This window comes from Chaetodon trifascialis, chromosome 6 (genome assembly GCF_039877785.1).
Source record: "Chaetodon trifascialis isolate fChaTrf1 chromosome 6, fChaTrf1.hap1, whole genome shotgun sequence".
Classification (NCBI taxonomy): domain Eukaryota; kingdom Metazoa; phylum Chordata; class Actinopteri; order Chaetodontiformes; family Chaetodontidae; genus Chaetodon; species Chaetodon trifascialis.
In genome coordinates, this window is record NC_092061.1 from 21,551,633 (window position 1) to 21,570,696 (window position 19,064).

The 19,064-nt window shown below is 42.4% G+C and overlaps 1 protein-coding gene across 3 annotated transcripts in view; it reads left to right on the plus strand.

Moving 5' to 3' along the window:
• The first annotated feature begins 718 nt into the window (after positions 1-718).
• Positions 719-19,064, plus strand: part of LOC139332432 (ral guanine nucleotide dissociation stimulator-like) — a 50,955-nt gene continuing 32,609 nt past the window's right edge. For 2 of the 3 annotated variants that reach the window (XM_070964391.1, XM_070964393.1), the window contains exon 1: positions 719-1,429. In XM_070964391.1, coding sequence (XP_070820492.1) covers positions 1,409-1,429 — 21 coding nt within the window. In that variant the 5' untranslated portion in view covers positions 719-1,408. Of the gene's footprint in view, positions 1,430-10,221; positions 10,545-19,064 lie in introns of those variants that run through there. The other variant, XM_070964390.1, reaches the window with a different exon arrangement.

Below are 19,064 nucleotides of genomic sequence, written 5' to 3' on the forward strand. Positions count from 1 at the left end.
GATTGTACAGGTTTCACTTTGTCCACCCCATGCTGAGATAACCTGGCTGAAAGTGGGTTTTGTTTTTATATTTAATTCTCATACTGTTAATATTTCAATATTTTTTTTAGATTTACATGTTTTATCCATGAATTTATTTACTGCTATTAATCAGGGTGCAGATGGTGGTGCTACAGCTGAGTTAGAACAGACGCTCCTCTCCTTGGTGAAGTCTTCCAGTTCTTCCTGTTGGATCCTGAGGCATTTGGGCAGATGGGATGTACAAACCCTCCAGTTTGTCCTGGTTCTAATATTTCATTTGAAACACATCAAAGTTACAAATAGTACAGTGTCACATTTGAGAACATTTTGAATAAATTATTCACAACTAATATATCATTATGATATGTAAAATACTTCTTTTGGACAAACAACAAACTTACAAAGTTTGTAAGTGCACCTTAAAATAAGATTTTTTGGGGGGGTGGTGGGTGGGCTATTTTCAAGGTCAAGAATTATAATTACAGTCTTGTCATTGTTCTTTAGAGTGATAATTAGGAATTAGTTACAGCCGTTTTGAAAATAAAAAATAAATAAAGAATAAAAATTATCGTGGAAAAAAAGGTTTTAAAAAGTTTTAAGAATTAATAGCATGTGTTAAAATTGATGAGAAGTCTGTTCAAGAGCGTCTCCCTCGCCTATGCGTCGTTCTACGCGTGGCGCGTTCAAGAGCGTCGTTGTTCTGAGATGCTCTTATTCTTCCCTCCGCAGCAGCGGCAGCAGCAGCAGCAGCGTCTTGACTGAGTGAAAGCGGAGATTCCCCCTCCAGCAGCAGCATCCATTTAAGCATCAGTGTAACAGTGGTCGAATCACCACATCTTCCCCGGACTGACCACTCCTCGCTGGGATGCCGTCGTCGAGCCACGGCGGGGATTTGAGAACCCGTGCCAGAGAAGACCTCTCCGCGCTATTTTTTCGAGCGTGACTGGAAGGGAGCGGGGCGGCGATGGATGAAGGCACGAGGAGACAAATCAAATTTTGATCATCGCTGGGTTTAGCTGGCTAGCGCTAGCACGCTAACGTTAGCTAGCCCTCAGTGGGTTGTTTTTTTCCTTCCCCCGTTCACTGACCGATGTGGTGTTTTCCTCCATGAATAAACACTCCCTAATGGCTTTTTACATTGATGTCGAGACATGCTGGAGTCAGTGAGGACATTTCTCTCAAGGATAAAGCACCGCAGTTGTTTACTAGCTCTCCAGCGTTAACGTTTGTTAGCTAACCCTTTTTCTTTTTTTTTCTTTTTTTAAATTCGTTAATTTTTTTCTCGCTCGTCCGTGAAGAACAAGATGCAGGCTGAGGCAGAGTGTGCCTGACGGTGAACCTGAACTCGCATGGATACACACTCCATGAAGGTCATGATACTGAGAGAATGATCATGCTGGAAAAACAGGTAAGAAATCAGCCGAGTGCGTGAAGTCAGTGGGTTCATATTCAGATGCACACCTGGGCTCATTTACATATTTGTAATTAAACGCTAATTAGACTCCTTTCACAGCTTGTGTTCGACAAAACGGACGTGCTTCAAGGTGGATTTGTGCAGTAATACGTCAGGTGATCAATACCTTTTCTATTGATGACCCTGCTGCACATATTTCCCCTCATTATAACATTCCTCCCAGCTCTCTCTCTCTCTCTCTCTCTCTCTCTCTCTCTCTCTCTCTCTCTCTCTCTCTCTCTCCGCTTTAAGCCAACCTCTCTCTCCCCCTGTCTGTCCAGCTTGTTTTAGAGAAAAGTGAAGGCGTTTAAACTGCACAGTTTGGCATTGGAGTCTTTTTTTTTTTTGGCTCAGGCATCACATGTCCAAAGTGGGAACAGATTAAACAGCATCATGGATGTGTTTTTGGTTGTCTGACAGTAAGCCGCAATATTAATTTTAATCTTTGATCAAACTCTCTAGCATTTGTCTGATTTATTGTTTAACTGTTTAGTCACTGCACGTTCCCATTGCCCAAGGTGACGTCTTTGGTGTCTTAGGTTTCTGTGAGCAACACTTTGAAAACCATAGATACTCAATTTACAATCATATAAAACAGGGAGAAGCAGCAGATCATCACATTTGAGAAGCTTTAACCAATAGAAGATAATTTAAATTATTGCCTTTATAAATTAAACAACCAATTTTCTTTTTTTTTTTCTCTTAATTTTCTGTTCTTCAGCAGTAGTCTTAATTGTATTCAGATACTGTTGCCTGTGCTGTAATGATCTAAATTATTGATCACCACGAGTCAGGTTGTTTTTTTTTTTCAAAATGATATCGAACAGAGAAAACCTGTAAATCTTCACATTTGAGAACCTGGAATAAAGGATTTTGGCATTTTTTTCTCCACATTAATCTGTTAAAAATTGTTGTTGGTTAATTTTCTGTCGGTTGATTAAGTGATTAATCAACTAATCCCTACAGAACTCAAGTGATTAAGCACTTCAGTCATTTATCAAATAAAAAAACTGGTTTCGGCTTCTTTATTGTGAGGATCTGCTGCTTTACTGTGTTTTACATCATTTGTTAATTGTATGTTTGTTTTTTAAGCAGTCATGGGGACAAATCCACACACATTTGATGACGTGATAACATCACTTTTGGATCTTGTGAGCATGATTGCCATAGTTTTGTTGTCCTACATGATTTATTGGAAGTATTTGGTTAAGCATTAAGGGGGTTACTTCCTCTTGTACAGCAGCATCAGTGACCATAAACAAAAGCTGACACATCAATAATACATCACAGCTCCAGAGATGTGAGGTGTGTCTGCCTCGAACAAGGACCAGAGGAGATCCTGGTGGAGGTTTAGGAAGACGATTGTTGTGTTGCTGCTGTCCCCCGGGAAATGCATAGTCGATGAAACCATTAAGTCCTCAGCAGGAAATGAATCAATTTCTATTAATTGTTGATTATTGATGGATTTTTTCTACATGGAGTTTCTTCTCCTGCAGTCCAAAGACATGCAGATGAAGTGAACTGGAAAATCTGAAGGTCCTGTAGGTGTGAATGAATGAGTGAATGGATAAGTGAATGAGTAAGTGAGTGTAGACAATGGATGGATGAATTGTTATCAAGTCAGGAAAAAGACCAATGAAGTGCAGTTTTTCAGGCTTAGCTTGATACGGTTTAGTTTTTCAGCTACATATGAGTTTGGAATTTTACAACACTTAAGATTTCCTTAATACTACGTGTTTGTCCCCTATTCAACTAATCTTGTCATTCTGTCCTTTTCTGGTTTTAGGACACAGTTAAACAATTTTAAACAGCCTTTAAAGTGCCTTTGAGACGTCGGTGGTGTGGTTGGCTGGATTGGAATCAGTACGACAATATTACGCCCTTAGTGCAGGGCCTTTGTCTCCCCCTTCTGGCAGCGAGAGTAATTACACAAGCACTCTTAAAGTGCTTATGACGCCATAGGCTCTGCCCTACTCCTAGTTGCAGTAGCCTACTCCGTTGTTATGGTTGCGCCACATTGCGTTCGTTTATTTGTAAATGTCCCGCACTGGCTTTTTTCTGTTATATCACAGTATGACAAATATATGTGAAATCTTATCTAAGCAGTGACCGTCATTCTAAGTAAAGAATCACACGAGGCCATATTCTGTGCGCCAGCTTGAACAAGATCACGTCATCACAGTATGGTTTTGTTGAAATTTTAATTACTATCTTGTAATTCACAGACAAATAGCAAAGATATGAGAAAAGTTGGAAAAAATTCAATAATTTTGATCTTGAGAACTATGTTTTCTCCTCTCTCTCTCTCTCTCTCTCTCTCTCTCTCTCTCTCTCTCTCTCTCTCTCTCTCTCTCTCTCTCATCCCTTTCATCACCTGGGAACCACTGCAATTTGTCTTGTGACCCCTTCAGTGAGTCTCTGGCAGGTTGAAAACCACTGCTGTAGATTGTTAAACAGATATTGCATAGATGATTTTTGGCCTGTAGGGAATAGGACATATTTTTAACGCTTCTTAACTGCATATTTTTCTCAATATATGCCATATGATGAGCTAAAACAACAAGCTGAGGGTTGAACTGAGTTGATGAAGGAGTGCGGACACTGAGGGTTCACTAGTGTCGTCACTTCACATCAGCAGGAAATAACAAATCAATCTGAGAGAGTGAAGTACAAACAGTTTATGTGTCATATTTATTTTCCTCTCTTGTCTACTCGGTGTAAAATATCAAAGCTAATAATGTTCTTTAAGTTTTAATAGAAAACGTAAATATTTTGCTCGTAACTCAGCGTTTATCAACTCTGCAAGGTTTGTTCCAACACAGCTCATGGAGTAAACATGATGAATCGGTGTCAAAGGTCGTCTCTGAGCTTTCTCTGAGAGGCGAGCAGGATGAGAGTGGCTGCTTCAGGATGTGAGGCTTCCCGCTGCCTCTGTTTAAAGGGTCTATTTAACCCTCAACACACACACACGCGTGCACACACGCAGCAGCTCTCACACACATTGCCTGGATTTCACTGTAAACAACCATTTCTTATTCTTCTTGTCTCCCCTCCACGTCAATCCCGTTTCCTCTCCCTGGTATTATTGATGTTTATCCTCTGTTGAAACATTTATTTTCCTTTCTTTCACTGTAGTAGGAATCGTAGCTTTTCTGCCGCTGCCACGGCGCTCCATTTTCTGCACGGCGCTCCAGAAACCACTCTGTTCTTGAAGCTTGACTTCACTCCAAGCATATCTGACGTCTTTGTCTGATGGAATGTGACAAGAATCAGACATTTTTTCTCCACTTTTTTAGTCCCGAGGGTTTTTCTTTTTCTGCTTTTTTTTCTCCAGAAGCATTAGTTGTGTGTGTGTGTGTGTGTGTGTGTGTGTGTGTGTGTGTGTGTGTGTGTGTGTGTGGAGGAAGGGCCTGTCCTTGAAGTCTCTTGTCAGAAGCATTTTTTGTACTGTGGAGAAATGTATGAACAGTGTTGCAATATGCAGGCGCTGTGCAACATTTGGACTTGTTGCTGAGCAGTTCTGAGTATTTCACCGTCAGACTGGTCTGCTCTGCTTTTTCCTTTCCCGTCAGCCGTTTGTTCAGTCAGCAAACAGCTCTAATTTGTTTTTCAAATCTGCTCTTTAAAGCCGACCGGCCACGTTTGTAATTTCCAAGTGACCGGATCGGATTTGTGTGTGTAGACACTGTAATCATTTGCAGGCGTGTTCGTGCTGACTGGAGGCGAGTTTTCCATCCAGACTCAGTCTCTGCAGGCCAGAAACATGAAGTCTGGCTGCTGCTCATTCGCACTTTTTATTGATTTTTTCAGTTTTTGAGGTGTTTTTTTTCTGTTCAGGATACAAAACAGGCTGTCAGTGAGAGAGAGGGATGAAATCTCTTCATGTGTCTGTTCTCTCTGCTCTGACACACGAGGTGTGATTAAAAAAAAGTCTGAGGTAATGCTGCAGAAGAATTGCATTTCGCTTTCAAGATCTGGTTGAAACCATTGGATCAAAATGAATTAAAGCAGCCTGCTGATAGATTATGTAATGATTTTAGGTGGTTCAGTACAGTATGCCAGCCATCCTATTAGGCTCAGACAAATATATGGGCTATTGGTGACTGATTGAGTACATCTCCGATTTCTCTTTTTTGGGTGTTTTTAGTGTCATTTTATTTCACTAATGGTCTGCCTCTAAAGAGTAAGGGAGAGACTCTTGTTCAGGGAACAGGATGTGCTCGATAAGATTCGAACAAAACAGGGTTGGGGATTGTTTGACTCTTTGTGAGTGTTCTTTGTTTGTTTATTCGACTAATAAATAAACGCAGTGAACTCACCGCTCGCACATGTCTCCCAACATATTGCCCAGCCCATCAGTATTAGGCAATAATGGCTTTAAAATGAAATGTTGGTACAGGGACTGAGGTCAACATAACTCTGTGTGTGTGTGTGTGTGTGTGTGTGTGTGTGTGTGTGTGTGTGTGTGTGTGTGTATGGCAACATTATCATTGATGTTGGGATTAAACATGGCCTTGATCCTTTACCTCCTTACTAAAAGGTGTAATGACATGATGAGCACTTGCTGGTTTTCTTACATCTCTGAGATATCAGATTGGATGTGTTTGGGTTTTTGAGTATTGTGTGGTCAGAACAAACATTTTTAACACTTCTTTGACTGCGGTATTTTTAATAATGATCAATAGAGACAACAATAACATGTGTTTAATGTATCATAAGATTATAACATTATTCTTCTGACCGTGCTGCATTTGGGAGGTTTCTTCACCAAAGCAGCCTTTACGAGAACAAAAGCAAGCAGCTGTGCTGACAAACACAAGATAAAATCTGAGCTGAGCAAACACTGAGCTGGATGGCATGTACGATAAGTTTCACGTCCCCACGTCTTCTCACAGCCAGCGGTGTTGTTGTCGACCTGATCCTCCTGTTGCATGTTCTCCTAAGATAACAGTGCCTCATCATCGCCTTGAAGCAGCATTTAACCGGACAAGATCGTACTGTGCGCTGAGAGCAGGGACGACAGGTGACCGTCACGTGTCGCAGATGAACTGACCTCTTGTGTACCTGCACCGCCCGTCCTGCCTTTGTCTCAGGCCACAGGAAGCCGACCCGCAGGTTACAGTCAGGCTTCCTGTCCTGGCTCGGTATCTGTAGAGGAGGAAGAGAGGAGCGGAGGGGGGAGGGGTTGGTCTTATATAGCCCTATGAAGAGCCGGCTTTGCCTCCCTGTTTCCATGACAACGGCTCTCCTACAGTATTCAGCTGTGGGACGGCCTCTGCATCTGAAAGCAGTTCCCAGTGGTGTCTGAGGCGCTTTTCCTTCAGCTGCACTCTCTTCTTCTTCTTCTACTGTCTCTGTCCTTTTGAAAGCAGCAGCACTCCATCTTCACACACTGTCGTACTTTTAATTCTCGACTTCAAACACCATTTGCATCTGAATCAGGGTTGAAGTCTGCCTTTGTTCCCTGTGTAAATTCCCGGAGACTACAAGCTTGGACTTATAGCCAGAACCCACGTAAAATATTTGGACTGACTGTCCTGTAAATATGCAAATATTAGCTGAGCAAAGGAAGACAAGCTTTAAAATGAGGAATGAGTGAGCACGATGCTTTTGCTTATTTTGCAGGATCATCAGGTTGTATTGTGCAATGTGCAGTATTTCCCCAAAGTTAACAATTACCCAGCATGGTTGTTGACACTCAGTATAGTTCAGCATGTTTGCACGATGATGAAACACAGAAGCAGAGTGGTCAAAGTAGCGTGAGCACTGACAGTGCGACGTGTGTGATAGGTGACATAAAATAAAACCACAGAGGCTTTCACAAGTAAAATACAGCCACGTTGTCACAGCTCTGAGGCAGATTGTTTTTCAGGTCAAAGCAAATTGACTTCCTTTCTGTCACCATTTCAGCCATTTGAGGTGAAAGCTGTGTGGCCTACATATGAAGAGGTTGATCAGAAATATATTTGAGAGTTTGCAAAGAGGCTGTTTGAGCCTTCAGATGCAGGCTGCAAAGACGATAAAGAAGATATCGAAATGTCACTATTTCTGAGGAAATTAGTCGTGCAGCTGTGGGGAACTCCTCACCCACACATCACAGAAAAATGTCTAATGCAGCCTGAGAACAGTCAGTGAATGGCCAAGGTGAATGTTGTGTAAAGGTTGTGTTTCTCTTCAGATGCAGCCGGAAGCCTCAGTTCAGCCTTTTGTTACCTTCCTGATAGCAGGAGTGTGATGGAAGTGTTGCAGTGTGTGTTTGCCAATGAGCAAAGAAAGCTCATAGTTATGAAATGTAGTCTGTGTGTTGTACTTGGAGAATGAAACTAGAATCAAACTGATGTACTTGCTTTTTACAAATGGGTAAAGTGGCTGCAAAACAAGCAGCATCTCACAGTCGCCTGCATGCTTTGAGTGTGGCCGAGGGACTGGATTTAAACCTGTTGGCTTTTATAAAATGAATAACACTTGCACTCTCTAAAAGGTTAAGTTGTGTAAAGGGCTGCAGTTAATCATTATTTGCATAGTTGAATTGACTAATTTATATAGATTGAGAAATACTAGAGGCCATCTTCATCTGGCATAACACCAGCTGTGAAGCCCGTCAGCATGCTGAACATACTCAGTAGTCATCACTACATGACCACTCATTCATTCATCTTGCACGGTTGTGAATCTATTGCATTGACAAAATCTGTCCACAAACTGACATAGAAACACTTGGCTAAGTACTCAAAACCATTTCTGTGGTAGTTCCCTCTAAAACAGGTGTGTCCAGGGCCACATTTTGCCGTGATGACAAACAGTGTTAACCATGGCTTGTAAAAATGAACCATGTCATCTGTAAAATGCCAGACCATAGTGAGAAACGGTGCACGGTGACATGCTCAAAAACCTTGTTTTACTCAACTAATTGTGAAGAAGATTCACAAGTTGACTGTCATGTGTGACAGGATCATCAGACATGAGGAGCTGGGAGCAACTGTTGGACATTTTGCTTTAAACATTACTACAAGGATGGTTTGATTATCAGAGGAGTTGTCGATTCAAGGCAACACAGCTGAGAGATCAACATAGATGAGCAGACACATTCACACAAACACCACTCGCACTCAGACGTGTGACTTCTGCACATTTAAAATGATAATCGGTGACATTTCCATATTCATCAGCAGTGCTTAGTGATTCATCTTGAAAGCTTTAGCATTTACTGCTGAATGAACACCTGGTGGGTCAGTCGCTCCTCCACAGGAAAAAGTCTCTGACAGCGGTGGGTTGTTTTGACCCAGAAGATGTACTTTAAAACTGTCACAAAGGTGTTGATGGTGCCACAGAACAATGTGCACATGATTCAAAACTTGAAAGGAAACACACATTATTGATTAATAGTAGTAGCACATGTAGCACAGGGTCAAAACAGCCTCCTTTGGTGGTTTCCTCGGTGCTGGCACTGGGTTAAGTTCACCCAGTATGATGTTGGTGATATATTGACCCAAACTATCAGTTCTGACCCTGTGAGTTTTATGTGTATCACCTAAAACCTAAAGTGAGTGGAAGACATTGTGTTCCTTCAGGAAGCTTGAGTACATTAGTGTGTATATAAACGTAGTATTTTATTACTTTGGATTGCTGACTTCAGAGGATTTGCTATTACCTTTGTGTCTCATGAAACACTTACATTCTAATCAATTAATTAATTCTTCACGTCCATGTTTGTCGACTACCACTTATCTTCTTCTTTGACTTTCGCCGGCACATTGCTTTGCTTCTTGGCACATTACGACCAACAATCGGTGGAATGGTGTGAAACCATCGGCAGCAATATGTTTTACATCAACCTACAATAGAAACAAACTGGGACCCGCTCATCACAACATCACTCCGTAGCGCGACAGGGTACCTTTAAACAGGACATATTCGCAGTAAGCTAAATTGAAAGTGACTCAATATAATGCTAGCATGGACAGCAATCGGCTTAACAGAGAAATAGAGGAGTGCTGTCTAACTAAGTGCAAAATGTAAACATCAAGCATCCATGGAAAAAGGTAGCACAGGCAACCCACACTGATCGACTGACAGGTGGTCTCTGAGTGTGAGGCAGGTGCTGTACAGCCATGACTTTCCAAACACCATCACAGATTCAGTAGCGCTCAGTAGAAAGGCAGGAGTCAGCACGAGGGCGACTGGAGGATTTTCAGACTTCAGTGGCCACTTTTACTGTCCCAGCAGATATTCACAAAAGAAAACAATTTTCAGATGAGGGCTGGAAACTTGCCAGAATGTCTGGTTTTACCAGCAACATTAATGAGCGGGGAGGCTGATTCATACATCAGCCTCAGAGGCAGTCACCCTGCTTCATCTTTAATGGGCTCACACAGACAGTCTGGCACTACAGGAGCAAAACAGAGCTGGTCCCTCTCTCTTGATTAAATCGCTGCAGCATAATGAAGAAAAAGAGAGTCAGACGGCAACTCAGAGCTGCTCTCTGTACCTGCTGCATTTCATTTGGCAAGGTTTTTTTTTTTTGTCGTCTGGCAGAGCCACTGTGGCAAGTCACTTCAGCCTGAATGTTACAGAGAAGAGAAGAGAGAAAGCAAACACACTGCGGTTGTAGCACAACAGCTGAGTGTTGGGCAATACCTCCAGAAGACGGAAAGACGAGAGAGCAGCTGCTGACAGTTAAGACGTTCCCTGGTGAGGGAGGAAGGAGGGGGGGAGGAAAGAGGAGAGGAGGGAGGGAAACGAGGGGAGTGCAGGGTTGTTGGTGGCTGGGAAGAAGAGGAGGAAGGAGGTGGAGGTGGAGGGGTTCCTCTTTTTTCTCTGAGACGGATTCCTTGCAGTCTTTGGCGAGAGGCAGAGCGAGCGAGCAGCCAGCTTGGGGAGTTCCTCCTTGATTGCTTTCCTTATTTTATTTTTATTTTTTATTTTTGGTGGTGTACGTTCATTGTGCGAGCGGCGGCTCCGCGGTGCGAGCAGCATGGAAACCAAGTCCCTGTTCAACCTGCACAGAGCCCTCGCTCAGCCCGTCAAGATGTGTATGTTCGATTTCCCCGTCACCATCCTGGACGACCTGGTGAGCTCCACCACCACACCGCAGGGAGCTGGCTGTGTGTGTGCATGCGCGTATGTGTGTGTCTACATGTTCATGCAGTATGTGACTGTGTGAGACCATGAGTGCATTCAAATAGGTTTATCTATGCATGTGTGCATGTGCTGCATTATGTATGCTTGTGTATGAAAGTGTGTCTTAGTGGTTGATTTTGATGGTACGATTAGAGTCTGAGAAAAAATTCTGGTTTCATGAATATAATACTTTAAATTATTTCACAACAATCTGTATGAAGTCACATGAGCATTTCTAATTAGAGTTTTTATCATGTTTTTCTCCCCTCAATGTTCCTTTGTTGGCTTTTTGTTTAACAGTTGCTGCCTTTCAAAACAGAAATAAGACAGTAGCTAGATTATACAGCACAAAATAATGAATAGAAATAAACAAAAAGTCTGTGTATCTCTTTTGAATAAATATAAGCTACCTCCACGTCAGTATGTCCCTTTTGAACTAAACAAGTGCAGGCAAAGCCAGCAGGACCTCTGTCTGCATCAGACACATCAAGTATGTTACTAAATATTCTGTATTTTCTCTACGTGTCTTTCAGACCTGAGGAGAGTCCTTGTGAAACATGGTTGAAAAAATGATCTAGTTGGCTTTTGTTTGTAGTATTTCCCCTCTGAACAAAATAAAGAGTCAAAGGCTGCCGGGCCACGTTCTGCATCAAGGCTGTCCTTACAAATGACACAATTATTTACTGTCCTTTCAGTTGATATTACAGCACAGACTACAGCGAGCACTCGTTCTGAAGGCTTGCTTGTAGCTGAGGGCCACATAGGGATTTGGATCCTGCAAGTCCAGCGGGACCCAATGCAATTCTCGCTGGAGTGTGTGCTTTAAACTTTGCTGTGAGCAGGAGCAAGTGGTCAAAATATGAAAATTTTAGAGATGAGTTCCTTTATGTGCGAGTCAATAATCACACTGTGTGGAAATAACTGCTAGTTTATTGAGGATAAACACCATGTGAACAGATCGGACATTAAGCAAGTCCTCTAGACTGAACCCAGGCACGTTCGTTGGTGTTGCCATGGATACACATACAAGATATAATGATGAAGGACAATCATTTAGCCAAGTGATTTCAAATCAAAGAGTTGTCCTGCAGGACCCAATGCTGCTCTCACAGGAGCGGGCGTTTTAAACTTTGCTGCAGGCAGGAGTGGGCGGTCTGGAACACACACTGCCAGAGTGGGCGGTAATGGTCAGACATCTAGCAGGAGTGGACAAGAGTGGGATTAAGAAAACAGTCCCCTGCAGAGCTGAAATACAGAGGTACATGGCCACTTTGGAAAGCCACGGGTATTTCTTCCACATGTGCCTTCCACCAAGCCAGGGGGTCAGTGTCCAGCTGTGTGTGGAGGGTCTGATGTTGTGAGTGTCAGTGCTTCATCACTGCTTGCCTTGACTGAGCCATCCAGATTCTGAGCAAAGCTCCCTTAAACTTCAGATACACAAAACTGGATATGTTCTTTTTTAAGATTTTTTGGCATATCTGATTTAGGGCCCAGGCTGGAATCAAACCTGGGCTGCTCCGAGACCGGCTTTCAGGAGGACAGTGCGACCTGTCTCTCTGAGGCCAGGACATCAGTGAAATCATGGACAGGGAGAAGGAGCTGGCTTACTTCCTCCAGAACAGTGATGTCATTGTCTTTAGGCCTGAGAGGCCATGTGCATCTGTCTCCTGCTAGATGGCCCTGGAACCTGGAAGAACCTGGAAAACATTTCAAATCTGGATCCCCACCTGGTGACCTCAGTGTGAATCAGTGCATGCTCAGGGATGTTCAGTTCTGCCTCTTTCTTTTGAAGCCCTCGTTTCCATTTCCAGCTTCAGGAGAATCCTTGCATCAAATGTCGACATGCTGTGGTCGTGGATTACACTCTTTGCATCTTGACGACTCTGGAAATTGCCAGATTAGTTTAAGAAAAGCAAAGATAAGGGAACATTCAGAGGCTTTCTGCACGTTACTGGCTTTGTCTGTTGTAATCCCAGAGTCTCGTTCTTTATCCTCCAGTCCTGTAGCATGTTTTCCAGCATTTCAGTGATATGCTCCGCTGTGTGGACTTCTGGAAAATACATTGTCTCAAGACAGCGAGACTTAAGTTGTGAGTCATAGAAGAGATAGTGAACTGTGAAGCTCATAAAGAGTTCTCCATATATCCTCTGTCAGCTGGTCCTCCACACTCATAACTCCTTTTACAGGCTTGGGATTCAGGAAAAATTGGATTGGACATTGCAGTCATGACTAATATTTAAGAGTCCAGTTATTGTAATTATTATTAATATAAAATTAAGATTGACTTTTTATACTAATGTATGTAATAGACTGTGTTAGTATATTCTGTCATCCATGCCTAATTTTTGAAATTCGTTTTTAGTAATATCTTTAATATTTAAATAATTCATCTAATTTTACACATGACTGGAGAAAATCCTTTCTGTTATTGTTTTTCATTTGTTCTTTTTTCAAATTATTTTTAGTTTAGTTATCACTCAGTGTATTACTGAGTGTATTGAGCATGTGTAGTTGGATGTTGAGCTTGAACATGTTGCAGTAGATTGCAAATGTTGGACCCTTTGTAAATCCCAATGCTTCCATACCGTCGACTTAAGGTTTTTTTAATGGTGGGAACAAATCATCAGTGTTGGTCCCTCAGTCGTGAATCGTTTTTCTAGCCCACTTCAGATGAAACCACGTCGACTTCCATGTGAAGACACCCTTACTGTGCTCCTGTGGAAACTGCATTCGTCCTGTGAAATATGACAGCTGCATAAGCTTGGAAAATAGTGACGTGGGCCACTGAATTTGTTGAATTTACCGTTTATTAGACCACCAATGAGACAAGATTTAGCTTGCTAGAGTTGGCATGACAGCAACTGAGAGGCTTAATTGGAGCGCAGCCGTCGAGGCGTTCGTCATTTTGAAGTGGGTGCGGTTCCATCTGAAGTGTTCGGTAAACAGATATACGCAGCCCCTCGGCCACTGTGTAGCTAATGTAGCCCCCCTCAAACACAGATGAGGGAGTCTGTCTTGTGACAGCACGTTTAACTTTGCTCACTTGAACTTTTTGCTGCAGCATTCCTTTCGTGCCACCTGTAGTCTGCCTGATGTGCTGGCAATTGTTCATATTAGCTTAATTTTCTTCACTCCATAACTGTTTTTCATAGAAAAATAATGTACCATAATGTCCCTTTTTTGAGAGTGAGAACGGCTGAGTCTTTACCGTTCCACAACCTTTACGTTTTTATGTTTGCCCAGTCCTGAAGTGTGTGTTTATTTGTGCTCTATAAATCCAGATGAATACCTTCTGAGTGCTTGTGAGCTTGTGTGCTTTTATTTTCTGGTCTGATCTAGGCCGGAGATGTTGACTTTGCTGCATTTTTGCACCTGCTTTGTTTTGTTTCACACCTCAGACCAATTAACAGCCAATTAAGGCTTGTGAACAAAAGTCACATGGCTCAGTAGTAGTTTAATGAGCAGTTTTTGAAAGCGACAGCAGGTTATAGATTGAATTTGAGCTAAAAATGAAGCATTTTTTTATGTAATTTTCCTTCTCACCTCATCATGACTCTCACTTTGCCCTCAGGTGACTATGTTTTCTTGGATTTTCTTCTGGCTATCAGATTTCAGAATCTGTCTTCTTATGACAGTGTGATGTGTGGCTGTTTCACAGGGGAACAGACAGTTGTTTTTTTGATATCGGCCGTTTGCCTGACATTGTTCTTGCTAGGAAGAATTATTAAGAAAAAAGAGATCAGCTGTGTGTATTTGTCTGTGTGCACACGTGTGCGTGTTGGACTGCAGCTGCCACCACTGCAGAGGAGGACGTGTCCTTTGATATTTTGACATGTTTGGTCGTGTCTTTATAATCCCACGGTGCCTAATGAATGTGTTCCTGTGTCAGCTTGTTAACAAATGCTGAGGCTGAAAACAACAGATCTTCTGCTGTTGTCGGGCAGAGCCTGATATTAAACCTGCAGGGCCATTTTAGATCATTACTTCTTCTGTTCTTGTGTCCCCTCTGAGCAGTTTTGCTTTTATTGGCCGTTTAAAGGACAATGGTTTATAGATTTTTGATGAAAATGGAGCTCCAGACATGCAGGTGTCAGACTGTGCCCTCTTATTTTCCACGTCCCTGGGGCTTTTGATTTGTATTACTCGTTTTTTGGTGTTTCCCTTGAAAATATGTTGTTTAGCAGCCAAATAAAAAGGTTTTTCATCTTTTGGAGGCCCCTTAGTTCCATTTAAGGATTATCTTAATGCCATAGCATACAATATATCATAGGCATGATAATGAGTGTTTTTCCCTTTCCTGTTTCAACATGATAACACCCGTGTGCATGAAGCCAGAGCCATAAAGAAATGGTTTTGATGTGGATGAACTTCACTGACCTTCAGCCCTTGTTTCTCAATGGGAGCAAATCTCTGATACCTCCTGTGGAAACCAGAAGAGTGGAGGCTGTCGCAGCAGCAAATACATGGAGTCTATTATACTTTATTTCTGTATTTAGTAATTCTTCCTTTCAAAGGTATCACATTCGAGTGCAGACTGCTTGACTTTGGGCAAAATGGTGCATTCATGCACAGTCATACTGATTGTAAAAATTACGTCCATCACAAATAAGCTTGTGAGTAGAGCTGCAATGATTAATCGATTTGTTCTCTGATTCCAGCTTCTTAAATGTGAAGATGTTCTGGTTAATTTACTCCTCTGTGGCAGTAAACTGAATATTTTTGGGTTGTGGACAAAACAAGTCTTTACTAATGAGCTTGGACCTGCTGCAGAGCCAAGAAAACCCTGATACAAGAGCCGAAATCACTTCCTGTTGTTGCTGGTCTGTGTATGAATTTGATTAGCTTGTTGTTCATGACCCTTTTCATCACATCTGCAGACCACCTGAGCTCGTATTGTTGTATGAAATGTGCTCTAACAATAATATTTAATTAGATTTGATACTCTGCTGTGTTGTCAGCCGCTTGCTGTGGCTTTTCTCGCTCTTTCTCACACCCTCTCAGCATCTCTCAGCATCTCTCAGCTGCAACACCTGATTGTGTTTCATGTGGCCTGAAGTGTTCTCCGAGGTCAAACCAGTTCCCTCGCTCTCCCTGCTGTCAGTCTGCTGTTGTATCGCAATCAGCTTAAGCGATATTGTTGGAGTCCAAGCATGCGCTCATGAAGAGTTGTTTAATATGAGGAGGAAACCACCAGGCTGTTATGACACTTCTCTGAAGGGCTCTGTGTCTGTGGAGGAGCTTTGTCAAGGCTGACATAATAACAGCTGCTGAAATCATCGTGATGTCATCAGGGTTATCTCAGCTCGGGGTTGGAGACAACAAATTTAGGACAGATGGCCTTTGTCACGAAGCAGGGCTGTGTGTTCACCAGCGGTGTGTGTTTCGCTGCATAAACCTGACCACACACGTGAACCCCAGCCTGCATATGACTTCAGATCTTTACATAAAGGTTATTCACTTGAAAAATCATTGCCTGTCAGAATAAAACAGCCAGCTATTACATGCAACCAATCTGTTAATCAAGCAGGATTTGGACTCGCACGGCCCTGAGAGGAGGTCTGATCACACAAAATGATTAAGATCAGCTGTGTGTGTGTTTGGCAGGAGTGTGCAGGGCCTTTAAGTAGTCACATAAAGCAAACAGAGCTTACTCACTTTCAAATAATATTCGTTAAAGTATTTCTTGCCACACTGACTTTTAAAATAGAATATTATAATGTTGAACATGGATCTTATCATACACACTATTTATATCAAAATGATTGATCATGAATTTTCATTTAAATAATGGTTGTTGTTTTTGTTTTGCCTATTGAAGCTATTATTGTTTGTTCAGTTTTCTTAATTTCCTTTCATAATGTTGCATTACATTTTGACAGAGCCCCTGGTAACTGGGCAGTGTTCATTAGATCTTTAAAAATAAATGTTTTAAGTTCCTAATTGCCCACAGTGTAGTTTAAGCAGCTTCAGTCTTCAAAGACTGGGAGCTTTTGATTGGCTGGGATCAGTCGTCTCTCCAGTCAACCAGGCAGAACAGTCGCTCATGAAGCACATCAGAAAGCAAGAAGGTGCAGAAATCTGATTACTTTGACAGCCAGTGATGGTGAAAAGTTTAACTGCGACAAACTGTTGTGAGCTGCCAAGTGATCGAGCTGTCAGACTGTCCCCGGCTCCAAAGGAAATGAATGGATGTCTGCAGGCTTGTTGATAATGTTGCCTGTGAACGCTCACTAAGTGTTCATTCTGTGTGGAGGGATTTTATTCTGCGCACTTAAATAAATGATGAGCATCATAGTAAATGGAGTTTTTATTGCAGAAACTAATTCTAAACAATCAAACCTGCGTGAAAGGAGTGGTTATATTTTAATGTCTTACTTGCTCCAGAGTCACGCTCCTGCCCAGTGTTTAGATGTGTTATTATTTTCATGGTCAACAGTATGCAGATTCTCTTCCTCAGGCAATTAGTGTTCTGAGTCTTAGCTCCCACTTGGTCCCTAAAGCCCCTTCAAATGATCTGAGGCTGATCTGGGTCATTAAAGAGGAAAAAAAGGGTCAGCAACAGACGGGCAGTCACAACAGGCAACCAGGTCCAAAGGGGCTAAAGCAGGCAGGCCAGATAGACTACCAGATAGACTGTTCTGCAGGGAGTAATGGCTCAAGGGCAGGTGGGAAGACACCATGGACAACTACTGGATGAGAGGGACAAGATATTAACAACTGACAGACTCTCAACAGAGCAGAAAGTGTACTTGACGATTAGCTTCAGTAGTTCTTCTTCTCGTATTGTTTTCCTCTGTTGTTGTTGTTTCCTTGACTCCCAGCTCACAGCCGGCCGAGCTCACAGGAAGCTGCTTTATGCTCTCAACTGTAACTCAATCAGTAAAAGAATATTTTTTTGACAGCCATTTTCTTAACAAACACAGAGAGGCTGTTTTTTTTTTTTTTTTTTCCTGCAACGCTGACGGTTGTCAGGCTGCATCAGAGCAGAGCAGCTCTCCCAGTGATCTCCCAGTTGGCTTCAGTTGGCATGAGAAAGCACTTTTAAATGCCAGGGCCTCGGAGGAGCACCTGAATGGCTCTCCCGGCTGAAATAATGGCAGGGAATGAATCCAGACGCTGTCAGAGGCAGCTCGGGCCGGAGCTGCTCCGCCGAGTGTGAATGGGAAGCTTCTTCTCGTCTCTGTTACTAGGAGACCCTCTCATGGGGTTCATTTCCCAGTGCAGCAGAAAAGGGCCGTCTGTTGGTCTGTAAATGCAGAAATCAAATCTCTCCTCGCGGGCTTGAAAGTCGGATTATTAAACGTATTTTTAGAGCTCAAATGATTCGTCAATGAATTGATTAGTCGATAGAAACTGAAACAGCAACAGTTCTGATAATCATGTTGTTTCAGTTATTTTTTAACAATCTCCATTATGACAATTTGCTGCTTCACTCTGTCACATCTGACAATAATCTGAATATCTTTACAACTCAACAGCCATTTCAATCATCATGGCTGTATCCAGTCTTAAAAAACAGACAGAAACCTTTATTTTTTATTGTGAATGATTGATTGCATAACTCTCATGTCAGTGTCGTTTTCCTGCCAGCTGAATGCAACAGGACTCTCTGACTTGGCGAAGGCGTGGAGCAGGTTTACTGAATCAGCCACTGAGAGTGCGCCTGAGCCTCGGGGCTGCGGTTGGTGGTAATTCCATCCTTTAGTTAATGAGGGAAGTTCCTTTAAACTCATCTTCAGCTTTCATTTTCTGTTTGCCACATCTGAAGTGTCTGAACACCACGCTGTAGCAGTGTTGTTGTTGTTGTTGTTGTGGAGTTTTGGCAATATTTCTCAAAGGGTTTCACTTCACCTTTCACAGACATGGATTGACCTGCTGAGCTTCTGGAAACCCATTTTCCCTGTTCCCAGCAGAAGTTAATTTTTTTCTAGTGTTGTTCCTCTCGTTTGTTGACACAGCTGGTAAAGTAAATATGTATGAGCAGAGCGTCGACGGGGGTTCAGTCAATCTGTGACATGAAGAGTGGGAGCCTTCGAGGGTCTTCGATGGGTTTTAGCTGCAGGAACTTTTGGATCTTGAGGCTTGTGGTCTGGTTCTGAGCAACATCGTGATGTGGTGCTGGAGCCCGTGGACCTGTGGACTGCTGGTCAGGAGAGCAGGCAGACAGGTTGGATTTAAGGATGTTTTATTGTCAGGCATGTAACTGGATCTCTCTCCTGTCAGGACACGTTGTGAGGGATTCAACTTGTGACTTTTTTTTACAGTGTCTATAAACTGAGAGGTCATCCTGCTGATTCAGGCCTCACTCAGAGTTTCTTGTATTGTTTGGCAAGTCGTGTTAGACACCATTTACAGGGCTTTTAATGATACCATTTATCTGCTGATGAATTTGCAATTCTAAAGGTTAATTTCATGTTTAGTACAAATCACAGGTGCTTTTAATTTGACTGGTTGATGAGATGCAGTTTCC